This window comes from Ailuropoda melanoleuca, chromosome 5 (assembly GCF_002007445.2).
Source record: "Ailuropoda melanoleuca isolate Jingjing chromosome 5, ASM200744v2, whole genome shotgun sequence".
Classification (NCBI taxonomy): Eukaryota; Metazoa; Chordata; class Mammalia; order Carnivora; family Ursidae; genus Ailuropoda; species Ailuropoda melanoleuca.
Window position 1 is genome coordinate 61,789,876 of NC_048222.1, and position 12,358 is coordinate 61,802,233.

General features: G+C 45.4%; 2 protein-coding genes across 7 annotated transcripts in view; one reads left to right on the top strand and one right to left on the bottom strand.

Annotated features, from left to right (window-relative positions):
* The window catches only part of CCNDBP1 (cyclin D1 binding protein 1), a 78,059-nt gene that overhangs the window by 7,508 nt on the left and 58,193 nt on the right, over positions 1-12,358 (bottom strand). The window contains exons 12-13 of one of the 6 annotated variants that reach the window (XM_034661060.1): positions 5,608-5,701; positions 16-120 (exon numbers count right to left, since the gene is read on the bottom strand). The exons of 1 other annotated variant lie outside the window; for it this stretch is intronic. In XM_034661060.1, coding sequence (XP_034516951.1) covers positions 16-120; positions 5,608-5,701 — 199 coding nt within the window. Of the gene's footprint in view, positions 1-15; positions 121-5,603; positions 5,702-12,358 lie in introns of those variants that run through there. 4 more of the 6 variants (XM_034661063.1, XM_034661061.1, XM_034661062.1 and 1 more) reach the window with 4 other exon arrangements.
* Positions 6,212-12,358, top strand: part of TGM5 (transglutaminase 5) — a 29,266-nt gene continuing 23,119 nt past the window's right edge. Inside the window, exon 1 of the mRNA XM_011228229.3 lies at positions 6,212-6,266. Within this exon, the coding sequence (XP_011226531.2) occupies positions 6,257-6,266 (10 nt within the window). The 5' untranslated portion in view covers positions 6,212-6,256. The remainder of the gene's footprint in view (positions 6,267-12,358) is intronic.

Here is a 12,358-nt window from a genome sequence, read left to right on the forward strand (position 1 = left end):
CCCTCAAAGCCCCACCTTGGTCTTTTCTATTCCAGAAGGTGTGATGTTATCTTTGTTCCTTCTCTGTACTCTTTCCAGCCTGCCTGCAGTGAATGAAGCTCTGTTGGAAGCCGTATGCATCTTGGGAAGAGACAATAAAGACATCTATATTTATCACCTGTGTTCTCTCTTCTGCACTAACAAGCTACTTAATTGCTACTGGCTGGTCCTCTGGCCTGGCTGCCAGCTGTGTTAGCTGGGCCCTCCCTGCCCTTCCTGTCTTCTCTCTCCTCCTTTAAGGTCCCCCACCTCAAAATAAACCCAATCACCCTAAGTCAGCTACTCTGGAATCAAGCATCCCAGGTCTCTCCATTTAAGTTGTCTTCGTGAGCCTGCAGAGGTCAGTAGCCTGGGACGACAGTGACTGTGCCATCAGGGGAACAGGCCAGAGCTACCTAGCAGGACTTCTCCGCTGCTACCTGAGAACATGGGAATGGCTGGGCAGGGCTCACTCAAAACTATCTGTGCTCAGTCTAGGTAATTTGGAAAGAACAGAAAAGTGAAAAGAAGCAAAAGAAAAAATCACCAATAGCTCCCCAACCTGGAAGAAATCTCTGCTAACAGTTTGCCATATATCTTTCTGTTCTTCCCCTGCCGTTCATTGTGCTTTTTAAAGTTATCATTACATGGCTATCATCAAAAGATAAGAGATAACAAGTGAGGATGTGGAGAACAAGGAACTCTTGTGCACTGTTGGTGGGAATGCAAACTGGTGCAGCCACTGTGGAAAACAGTATGGAGGTTCCTCAAAAGTTAAATATAGAACTGTCCTACGATCCAGCAATCCCATGTTCGGTATTTATCTGAAGGAAATAAAATCACTGTCTTGAGGAGATATCTTCACCCCCATGTTTATTGCAGCGTTATTGACATTAGCCAAGACACGGAAACAACCCGAGTGTCTGTCAATGGATGAACGGACAAAGATGTCACACACACACACACACACAAATATTCAGTCAAAATAAAGAAAGGAAATCCTTCCATTTGCTACAACATGGATGGACTTTGAGGGCATTATGCTTAGTGAGAGATAATTCAGACGGGAATGACAAACACTATGTCACTTACATGTGGAGTCTGAAAAAGCTGAACTCCTTGAAACAGAGTAGATTGGTGGTTACCAGGGGTAGGGGGTGAGGGAACTGGGAAGATGTTAGTCAAAGAATACAAACTTCCAGTTGGTAGATGAATAAATTCTGGAGATCTAATGGCATTGTGATTATAGTTAACAATAGTATATTGTATACTTCAAAGTTACCAAGAGACCAGATCTTAAATATTCTTACCGCAAAAAAACAAAACAAAACAAAACAAAAAAACTACGTGATGTGATGGACATGTTAGTAACACTACTGTAGTAATCGTATTACAATATATAAATGTATCAGATCAACACGTTGTGTATCTTGAACTTACACAATAGTCTATGCCAATTATCTCTCAGTAAAAAAGAAATTAAAAAATACAGTTATCATTATGAATTGGCATATCTCCATCATGGAAAATTTGGAAACTCCAGAAATGCAGAAAATGAGAGCAACCTCCTGCAGGTTTTCAGGCATATGGGCCCTTCATCCTTGCCACTCCTCACTGGCTCAGTTGCCCCATGGGTTCACCTGGCACCTCTCCCTACCCTCTCCCCTCCTCCTCCTCCTTTCTGTTTTTTAAAATTTATTTTGCTTTCGCAAGCTCCACCCTGTGTGCCAGCTGTGCCCATCCCCACTGAACGCCGTGGGCATTTCTGTGGGGCTCTGTCACCGCTTTGTCACTGCTGTGCTCCAGCGGGCTCCCACCCACCTGAGGGAGACCTAGAACCTGGGCTGGCTCCTGCGGAAATCTGAAACCTTGCTCCACCTGCCGAGTGCCTCGTCCTGCTTTGTTTAGTCATTGCCCCTCCTGTCAGGTTGGTCTGGGAGGTGCAAAGCTCCCTGACTGTGTCACTTGTGTCCTTGGAGGGGGAACAGTGGACGGGCTTCCTACTGGGTTTTCAAGGGCCTTCAATGTGGGGATTAGCCACTTCTACCTTCCCAGTCAACCTTTCAAATAATTTCCAGTCTCCTTGTTCAAAAATTGGCTGAAAAACCTGTACTCTGTGGTGTTTCCTTTTTTTCGTGTAGACAAGCCTGTCTGGCTTCATTCCCTACTTTGGTTGGACAAGCTAGACAATCTCAAAGTCCCTTCCTGTGCCCAGGATTCTAGGGTTCATGCCCCCTGCTGCAAAGCACCTTCAGATTATGTCCTGACCAACCCTGCCTCACCATCCTCACCCTCCCCTGTCTCACAAAACCCAGCGTGCTGGCCTCCCTGGCAGTGGTGCCCACAAATAAACTCTGAAAGAAACGTCCGGGGTGTGGAGCAGCGGGCACAAAGCAGGCCAGCCCCCAAGTCTCCTAATTGCTGGTTTTCCCCTGCAATCCCCCATGGGGACCTGTGCTCATGCCCTTTTGGCTGGTAGTTTTGGGGTCCATGCTGTTCAGTGTCATTGTGTGATATAAACCAAAGAGCTCTGGGGCTGAGTCCTGGGTCCCTCGGGTGCCAGACAATACCAACGACAGTACAGAGCCAGCCCTCAGAGGGTTGCTGTGAGGATCAAATGAGAGTGCGGTCTAAAGAGCTTTGTCATTCACGAAGTACATTGACGCGGAGGTCCTCCTATCAGTTTAATCACCTCTCCTCCTGACCGTCTCCATTTCTGGTCATACCAAGAGGGAGAAGACAGAGGAACACATCTGGATCTGTGAGTGGGCTTCCCTTTACTATTGTCCGTGGGGAACCCCTTTCCTCCCCTCAGACCTGGGCACCCATGGAGCCATGGACCCTGAGTCTACAGAAAAGAAAACTGGAATGTGGCTAAGGGCATGCTGGAAATACATAGTAGGGCCAGAATTAGCATCCTAGTCTCTCTGAATCTTAGAAAGGTCTGGAGGTACCCCACCCCCAGTTTGGTAGAGCTGGCCCAGGGGATGGTCGGTGAGCCCACACCTCCCTGCTTGAGTGTTCCAGGATCTGCTCTGTGCCCCTCCCTTGCAGGTTACAGCCCGACTTCCCTCCAGACAGGAAGGTGCTCATCAACTCTGCTCAGCTTCCCTGGCTGTCCCAGCCTCCCTTACCCTGGGCTAAGGGACAAGCTGCTGTGTGATCAGCGCTGCCTCCCTCTTCCAGCACACAACCTCCACACACTCTCTGACTAATGGTTTGTAGGAATCAAATGAAAAGCTGAACCTGTAAGTCAGCTCATTAGCCCAGCACCATGAAATAGGCTGTTGTTGTCTGATGGCCATTGGGCACCCACCTCTCCAGACCCAGCTGCCCTTGCTGCACTCACCTTCCTATCTCTCCTCACAATTAAGCTCTCCTGCCTGTGCCTCCTCCTTCTCCCCCGGGCTAACCCATTTCCACTAATGTGGCAATGGGTTCAGGCATTTATATGTTTGTTCATGCGTGGGTCATCTTTTAATTCATTCAGTGCACTGGCCAGCAAATATGAACCGGAAAACTGCCCATCCTTCAGATACTGCAGTAAGCGCTTACACAGGACTCCAGAGTCTGACATTCAGCCTTCAAAATCTGGCTCCACTAGTTCTTAGTGATCTTGGGGAAACATTTAATGCCTTCAAGCCTCAATTTCCTTACCTGTAATAGAGGAACAATAATAGTACCTAACTCATGGGGAACAGCATGAAGATTAAGTGGGATAATGCACATAAAGTATGTAAGACAGTGTCTGGAACTGAAAAGATGTCGCTGGTTCTACTAGTAGTTTTACTATTAGCCCCCAACATTAGTAAGCAGTGGAGATATATTAATAAGACATAGGCCATGCCTTCCAGGGGGGTTGGGGGGAAAATTAAGTATTTATAATGTTGTGTATGAGTTGGCTAATAGGGAATGAAAAAGGGGTGTCCGTAAATGCCTGGTGTGGTAGAGAGAGGGTGTTAGGAAGTCTTCCTGGAGGGACAGTTCCTGAGCCTGGATCTGAGAAAGTAGACAACTGAGAGAAGGACATTTCAGAAAGAGAGACTGACAGGAGCAGGAGAGCAGGTCTGCATCTGAGAATGGCAGGGGTTTGGCCTGAGTGGATTCCAGGCAAGAAGGAAAGATCCTAAAGGGCTTTGGGGGCTATGTTGGGAAGTTAGGCCTTGACCTACTGCTGGATTTTTTTTAAGATTATTTATTTGAGACAGGGAGAGAGAGAGAGAGCAGTATGGGGGGGCAGAGGGGCAGAGGGAGAGGGAGAGAGAGAATCCCAAGCAGTCTCCCCACTGAGCACAAAGCCCCACGGCCCTGAGAACATGACCTGAGCCTAAATCAAAAGTCAGGCGCTTAACCAACCGAGCCACCCAGGCACCCCTAGAGGGCAAGGGAGAGAGATTCTTAAGCAGGCTCCATGCCCAGTGTGGAGCCCCACACGGGGCTCAATCCCACATCCGCAAGATCACAACCTGAGTGGAAGCCAAGAGTCAGATGTTCAACCGACTGAGCCACCCATGAGCCCACTACGGGATTTTAAGCCAAGAGCAACCTGATAAGACACTTCAGAAAAATCATGTGGACGGCTCATTTGGAAAATGGATGGATGGGAGACCGGTTAGGAGTTGTCCAGGCAAGGGGGTGCTTTAATGAAGGCAGGGCCAAGGGCATAGGGAAGACGGGCTAATGTTAGGAGATAATCAGGAGCTGAACCGGCAGGGCTCAGCGACTGATGAGCTAAAGGAGGTTAGGAAGATGGAGAAATACAAGGCTGCACCCAGGTTTCTCCCAAGTGACTGGGCAGGCACCATCCTCAGTCACCAAGACCAGGAGGAAGGGGAGAGGGGAGGCGTTTCATTCTGGATTAAAGGTGGGTGGGTGGGTGTGTGAGGCAGTGAATTGTATGTGTGCATGGATATACATACTATAAGACCAGACTAGGGACAGAGAGAGTTGAAAATACAGGAGGGAGGGAGGATGGTGGGGAGTGAGGTTCCTGAGGGAGGGTTTTTTGTTTCGTTTTGTTTTGGTTTTTTATTAGAATTCTTTCTTTCTTTCTTTCTTTTTCTTTCTTTCTTTCTTTCTTTCTTTCTTTCTTTCTTTCTTTCTTTCTTTCTTTCTTTCCTTTCCTTTCCTTTCCTTTTCTTTTCTTTTCTTTTCTTTTTTAAAGATTTTATTTATGTATTTGAGATAGAGCACTAGCAGGGAGGAGGGGATAGAGGGAAAAGCAGACTCCCCATTGAGCAGGGAGCCTGATGTGGGGCTAGATACCAGGACCCTGGGATCATAACTTGAGCTGAAGGCAGGCACTTAACTGACTGAGTCACCCAGGGGCCCCTGAGGAGGGAGGTTAAGGGACCCAGAAAAAAGAAGAATGCAGGGAGAAGGGTCCCACAAGAGGGAAAGGCAGTGTGGGGGTGGGGTGGAGGAAGGGGACCTTGGAGTATCCTGCCCACTCCCTGTGAAGATCCCTTTCCCCTCCTTCTACCTGTCTTCTGCTATCTGTGCTTTTCTCCCTACACACTCACTCCCAGGACATGTGCTGTTCTTAATAGAATCAAGGTCACTCATTGGCATTCCCACCCTCTTACCTACTTCCAAAACTCCTCCACGAATCTTCCCAAGTTTGCTTCTTCTACTGCTTTTGAGTTTTGCCTTCACCTGGCAGGTTTCACCCAACACAATAGCTCTGCCAAAAAAGGAATACAAACAATATCATTCCAAGGGTGACCCAGAGTGGGCTCTATTTGCATTTGACGTCTAGAAAGTGTCTCTTCAAGAAAAAAAGCCAGCAGAGTTCTAGGCTTGAGAGCTGTCCCAGGCTCTCGCAGTTGTGAGCTGTAGTCTTGGGACCTTGGTATTCTTTCTTGCAGGGGGCACAGGCCCCTCCATCCCTTGAGAGGTCCTATCAGGTCACCTCTCCAACCTAGCTCCCTGACTACAGTACAGCACCTGCCATGGAAGGCCCCATTGCCCAAGAGCTATCAGAAGGCCCTGAGAGTTCATTGGCCTCTACACTTCCTCTCAGCCGAGCAACACTGCCAAGAAAAACCTGAGGGCAAGTGAGAAAACCAGTTGTGATCTGCCCAGTAAGCAGGTGGCAGTGCAGCAGCCACCCTGTCTTCGGTGTCTCCTGGAGTCTTGAGGATGGAAGGGGAAAAAAACACTCCAGGATCAGTTTCCTGAAACTCCACATCACCCAGCTGTTCTGTGGGGAGTAGCCTGGACACCAGAGGCAGCCACCATGGAGCAAGGTAGGGGAGGCTTACGGGGCTGCTGGAGCCGAGGGAGAAGGAAGAGAGAGAGACCACAGGAAGTCAAGGGGAGAATGGATTCAGGGGAAGAAAGGAGTAAATAAAGAACTGAGGCAGAAAGAGTAGAAACCCAGGAACCTCAGAATTTGTTGGTAGCCTGAGACCCAGGAGACAAGGTGGAGGCTGGCTGGTAAACATAGCCCAACAGCTGTATACCAGCATGCCTGCTTCCACAACCCAGTGGGACGGGGCAGGGCCAGGGATTACTGGTTCAGGGATCCTGTCCTCTGCCATTTGCTGACTCTTTGACATTTAGCAAGTCACTTCTCTAGTTCCCAGCCCCCAGCCTGAAACACGAGGGGAGGTGGACAAGACAATCTTGAAGTTGTCTTTCAGCTCCAACATTCTCTCGTCTTCATATCTTCTCTTTTTTCCCCACTTCAGAAGGTCTGTTCCTCATTTTAGCTAAACTTCCCACCACCACTCTCCTCTCTACATCAGCTCCCTCTCTAGAAAGCCTCTATGAAGAGTAAATGGTTAGTTGAAACCACTTATAAGAATGAACTTGAAGCTCTACAAATTTAACAGCCTCACCTTCATTTACTATTTTTCATTTAAATTTTTATAATTTTTAACTACACAAGAAATACATGAGTACATAGTTGGAGTAAAATAAAACAATAATTACAGATAAATCTACACTTCCTCTCAGCCGAGCAACACTGCCACCTCCAACCCCAGACTCAACTCAAGGATCCATTTTGGTCATATCTAAGAGAAACCACTGTTACTAGTCTTTTGTCTAAATATATATATCAATATAAGACTAGCTTTTTTTGGTATATCATGGTATCATTACATTGTACATATTTTTCTACAACTTGATTTTGTTGTAGTGTGTTGGAGCTCTACCCATGCCAATTAGTACCTATAAATCTACCTCAAAATTTTCCACTTTGCAAAGTATTCCATAGTATGGGTGTAAGTAATTTATTTATCCAGTCCCACTTTTAAAAGATTTATTTATTTATGAGAGAGAGAGAGAAGCAGGGGGAGGGGCAGAAGGAGAGAGGAAGCAGACTCTAAACTGAGTGTGGAGCTGGCTGCAGGGCTCAATTCCATGAGCCTGAGATCAAGACCTGAGCTGAAAGCAAGAGCAGGATGCTCAACCAACTGAGCCACTCAGACACCCCTATCCAGTTCCATTTTGACAGGCATTTAGGTTGTTTCCCATTTTCCAGTTATATAAGCAGTGTTGCAGGGCACATTCTTAGGTATGCCTCTGTACTCATGTGGGAGTGTCTTTCTAGGATAGATACTGAGATCAATTACTTTAAAAATTCTTCCTATAATTTCCTCTTTCCCTGATCATTTCACTCTCTTCTCCCCTCACATCAAGGAGAACAAATGTGGCCAATAGTAAATGTACCTCCTATTTGAACATCTGGTGTCTGGGATGAAGAATAATCTCAGCATTATAGGCAGAGATTAGCTTGACCCATTATGTATCCAGAGGATGAGATTTGGCTCCAGTGCTTGCTGTCAGGCAAATGTTGCCATACCTGTTGAGTATTCTGGGTCACATGCCCAACCTGAATTGGAGCCAGTTAGTGATATATGTCTAGTCATCTTGTCTCCAAAAGGGTTGAACTTCTTTTTCCACTTGTAGTGGAAAGCCAAGAGCTTTCCCAGCTGACAGTGGGCCAGACGTCCTTTCTGAACGTGAGTGAAGACCAGCAATGGGCAGCAAGTGTTGGGTAATGGAAAGAGCACAGGACTTGGGCCAGTGATCCTAAGTTCAACCTTAGACAAGACATTTAATCTGCCTGAACTTTGTTTCCTCGTCTCCAAGTGTGAATGACATTGCATTTCATCCCTCCAACATTGTAGTGAGGATTCAATGAGATAAGAGTGCCTAGGATGGTGCCCAGCACGTAGTAGACAGGCCTTCAACGAGGTGTTGGTTGAATTGGAAGTAAGTGCAAAATGATTATGCAAAAGATAGAGAACTCTATTCAAACTAACAAACATCTTTTTTTTTTTTTAAGATTTTATTCATTTATTTTAGAGAGGGAGAGAGCAGGGGAAGGGGCAGAGGGGGAAGGAGAGGGAGAAAGAATCTCAATCGACTCCATGCTGAGCATGGAACTCAATGCAGGGATCCATCTCATGACACTGAGATCATGACCTGAGCCAAAACCAAACTGGACACTTAACTGACTGAGCCACCCAGGCACTCTTACAATTTTTTAGTACCTACAATGTGCTGATCATTATGCTTATATTTCTTTTATAAGAAACCCTATACCCATTAGCAGTCACATCTCATCCCCACGTCCTCCCAGGCCTTGGCAAACCCTAATTACCATCTGTCTCTATGGGTTTAACTATTCTGCATATTTCATAAATGAATCATATAATATGTGACCTTTTATGTCTGACTCCTTTCACTTAGCATAATGTTTTCAAGTTTCATCTATATGGGTATACCACATTCATTCATCCAGTAATCAGTTGATGGTCATTGGGTTGTCTCCATCTGTTGGCTATTATGAATAATGCTGCTATCAACAGTCATGTACACATTTTACGTGAACATGTTTTCAATTTCTTGGGTACATACCTAGGAGTGGAATTGCTGGGTCATATGGTAACTCTATCTTTGACATTTTGAGGAATTGCCATACTGTTTTCCATACTGCACCATTTAACAATCTTACCAGCAATGTATAAGGGTTTCGATTTCTCTACATCCTCACCAACACTTGTTATTTTCTGTCTTTCTTATTAGAGCCATCCCAGTGGGTGTGAAGTGGTATTTAATTTGCATTTCCCTAATGATTAATGATGTTTAGCATCTTTTCATTTGCTTATTGGCCTTTTGCATTTTTTTTTTTTTTAGAAATGTCTGTTCAGATCAATTGCTCATTTTTTATTTGGGTTATTTTTTATCATTAGGTCATACAAATTCTTATATATTCTTTTTTTAAAGATTTTATTTATTTATTCGAGAGAAAGAGTATGCACAAGAGAGAGCATGAGCAGGGCAGAGGGGAGAGGGAGAGGGAGAAGCAGACTCCCTGCTGAGCAGGGAGCCCAAGGATTTGGGGCTCCATCCCAGGACCCTGGGATCATGACCTGAGCCAAAGGCAGCCACTTAGCCAACTGAGCCACCCAGGCGCCCCTCCTTTTATATTCTTGATACTAGTCCCTTATCAGATACATGATTTACAAATATTTTCACTCATTCTGTGAGTTGTCTTTTTACTTTATTGACAATGTACTTGAAACAAGAAGTTATTAATTTTGATGAAGTCCAATGTATAGTTTTTTTCTCTTATTGCTTGTGCTTCTATTTCATATCTAAGAAACCATTTCCTAGTTCAAGATCATGAAGATCTACCCCTATGTTTTCTTCTAAATGTTTTATAGTTTTAGCTCTTACATTCAAGTCTTTGATTGATTTTGAGTCCATTATTGTATATGGTATGAGGTAGGGGTGCAACTTCATTCATTACAAGTGTATAGAAATATAATTAATTTTTGGGGTGCCTGGGTGGCACAGCAGTTGGGCGTCTGCCTTCGGCTCAGGGCGTGATCCCAGCGTTATGGGATCGAGCCCCACATCAGGCTCCTCCGCTAGGAGCCTGCTTCTTCCTCTCCCACTCCCCCTGCTTGTGTTCCCTCTCTCGCTGGCTGTCTCTATCTCTGTCAAATAAATAAATAAAATCTTTTTTAAAAAAAAGAAATGTAATTAATTTTTATTTTATTTTATTTATTTATTTGACAGAGAGATAGCCAGCGAGAGAGGGAACACAGCAGGGGAGAGGGAGAGGAAGAAGCAGGCCCAGCCGAGGAGCCCGATGTGGGACTCGATTCCGGAACGCCGGGATCACGCCCTGAGCCGAAGGCAGACGCTTAACGACTGCGCTACCCAGGCGCCCCTAATTTTTTTTTTTTTTTTAATATTTTATTTATTTATTCGACAGAGATAGAGACAGCCAGCGAGAGAGGGAACACAAGCAGGGGGAGTGGGAGAGGAAGAAGCAGGCTCATAGCCGAAGAGCCTGATGTGGGGCTCGATCCCATAACGCCGAGATCACGCCCTGAGCCGAAGGCAGATGCTTAACCGCTGTGCCACCCAGGCGCCCCCAGGCGCCCCTAATTTTTGATGAATGTGAATGAATGTGTCTACTAGTTCCAATTTTGTGTGTGGACTTGTTAGGATTTGCTATATTCAAGATCATGTTGTATGTTGATAAAGATAATTGTACTTCTTTCCAGTGTATATTGGCTAGAAACTCCAGTACAATGTTAATAGATGGGGAGAGAGGAGCATCCTTGTTTTCTTCCTAATCTTAGGGGGAAGTATCCAGTTTTTCACTATTAGCTATGGTTTTGGCTGGATTTTTCATAGATACTCTTTATCAGGTTGAGCAAGTTTACTTATTTTCCTAGAGGTAATTTATTTGTTGTATTTTTATTATGAGAGGGTGTTGGATCTTGTCAAATGCTTTGGTTTGTATTTCTTATAATGTACATGTAGCTGAGACAAAACAGCTAGGCCTCTATCCTCATTGGCTTACATCCCACGGTGGAAGACAGACAAATAAAAAAGTAACTACAAAAATATCTGAACATCTCTTGCTGATTCTGAAATTAGTAGGATCTCAGTAAAAGTTTGTTGATAAAAATGAACAAATGAGCATGATATTAACACAATGAAGCAATTAAGTTTCTCTGTAAGTGATGTAGTTAAGTACTGTAGGTCAGTGGGAGATGGGAAGAGGGTGGGTCAACTGGGGCAGGTTTCATCAAAGAGGTGGGTCTTCAAGAGGCCTTGGAGGACAGGTGAAATTTGGTTAGATATTTGATTGGGACAGATGGAATGAGAGGGCATTCTAAGTTGGGGTTATAGCGGGATCAAAAAACATGGACAGGTAAGGCTATCATTTGCTTGAGGACGGATTGCCTAGAGGAGAGGGCCCATGCTGGGAGTGGTGAGACGTGAGAATGCAAGTGTAGGTGAAGACCAGATGTGGAGGATCATAAATGTCAGGTTAAGGAGTATGTCTTTTGTATGGTGGGCTGTGGATATCTCAGAACTTTTAAAGCAGAAGGATGGCATGTTCAATTTGTCTTGAGGAAAGATAATCTCATGATGTGTTAGGAGGGGGTGGTGTAAGAAGCAGGAGACCTGACGGAGGCTGTTATTATGGTCACTAGGAATGAAGTGAGGAGGTCAGAATTATGTGAACGTGCAAAGGGACAGGTGGGCACCAGAGATATTTTAATGGGGTAAAGGGACTTGACCACACATGAATGGATAATGACTAAGAAGGAGATAGGTGAGCCAATTGTGCTTTAAACCTTATGAGCCCAGGTGCCTGGGGACCACTGTAAGGCCATGGTCAAATGGAAGTGGAGCCTTTTTTGGGGAGACACAGTTGGAGAACAGTGAGATCAATCTATGTTTTATTAGAAGTTCCAGAAGGCAGGGAGTGGGACTTTCTTCTTCTTTCTTCTTCTTTCTTCTTCTTCTTCTTCTTCTTCTTCTTCTTCTTCTTCTTCTTCTTCTCCTTCTCCTTCTCCTTCTCCTTCTCCTCCTTCTCCTTCTCCTTCTCCTCCTCCTTCTTCTTCTCCTCCTTCTTTTTTAAGATTTATTTTTATTTGAGGAGGAGGAAGGGCAGAGGGAGAGGGAAAGAAGAGAAACCCAAGTGGACTGCCCATTGAGTGTGGAGCCCTATGCGGGGCTCAATCTCCTAACCCTGAGATCATGACCTGAGCCTAAACCAAGAGTTGGATGCTTAACCAGCGAGCCACCCAGGTGCCCCTGGGAGTGGGCCTTTCTTTGACTGTCCTCAGCATCCCAGCTCCCAGGGCATTAGGCACATGGCATTAGTGGTGGTCAGAGAGTCAGCAAACTGCTGAAAGCATAGCAGCTGACTACCAGATCTAGATGTGGAGGCTGGTATAGGAGCAAGTGAAACTGTTAACTTGAGTCCAAAAACTGGATGCTGGGGTGAATCTGGAGATATGCTAGGGAGAAAACTTGGCCAGGACTAGAAAAGGGGTTGGACAGAGGCAGAAAA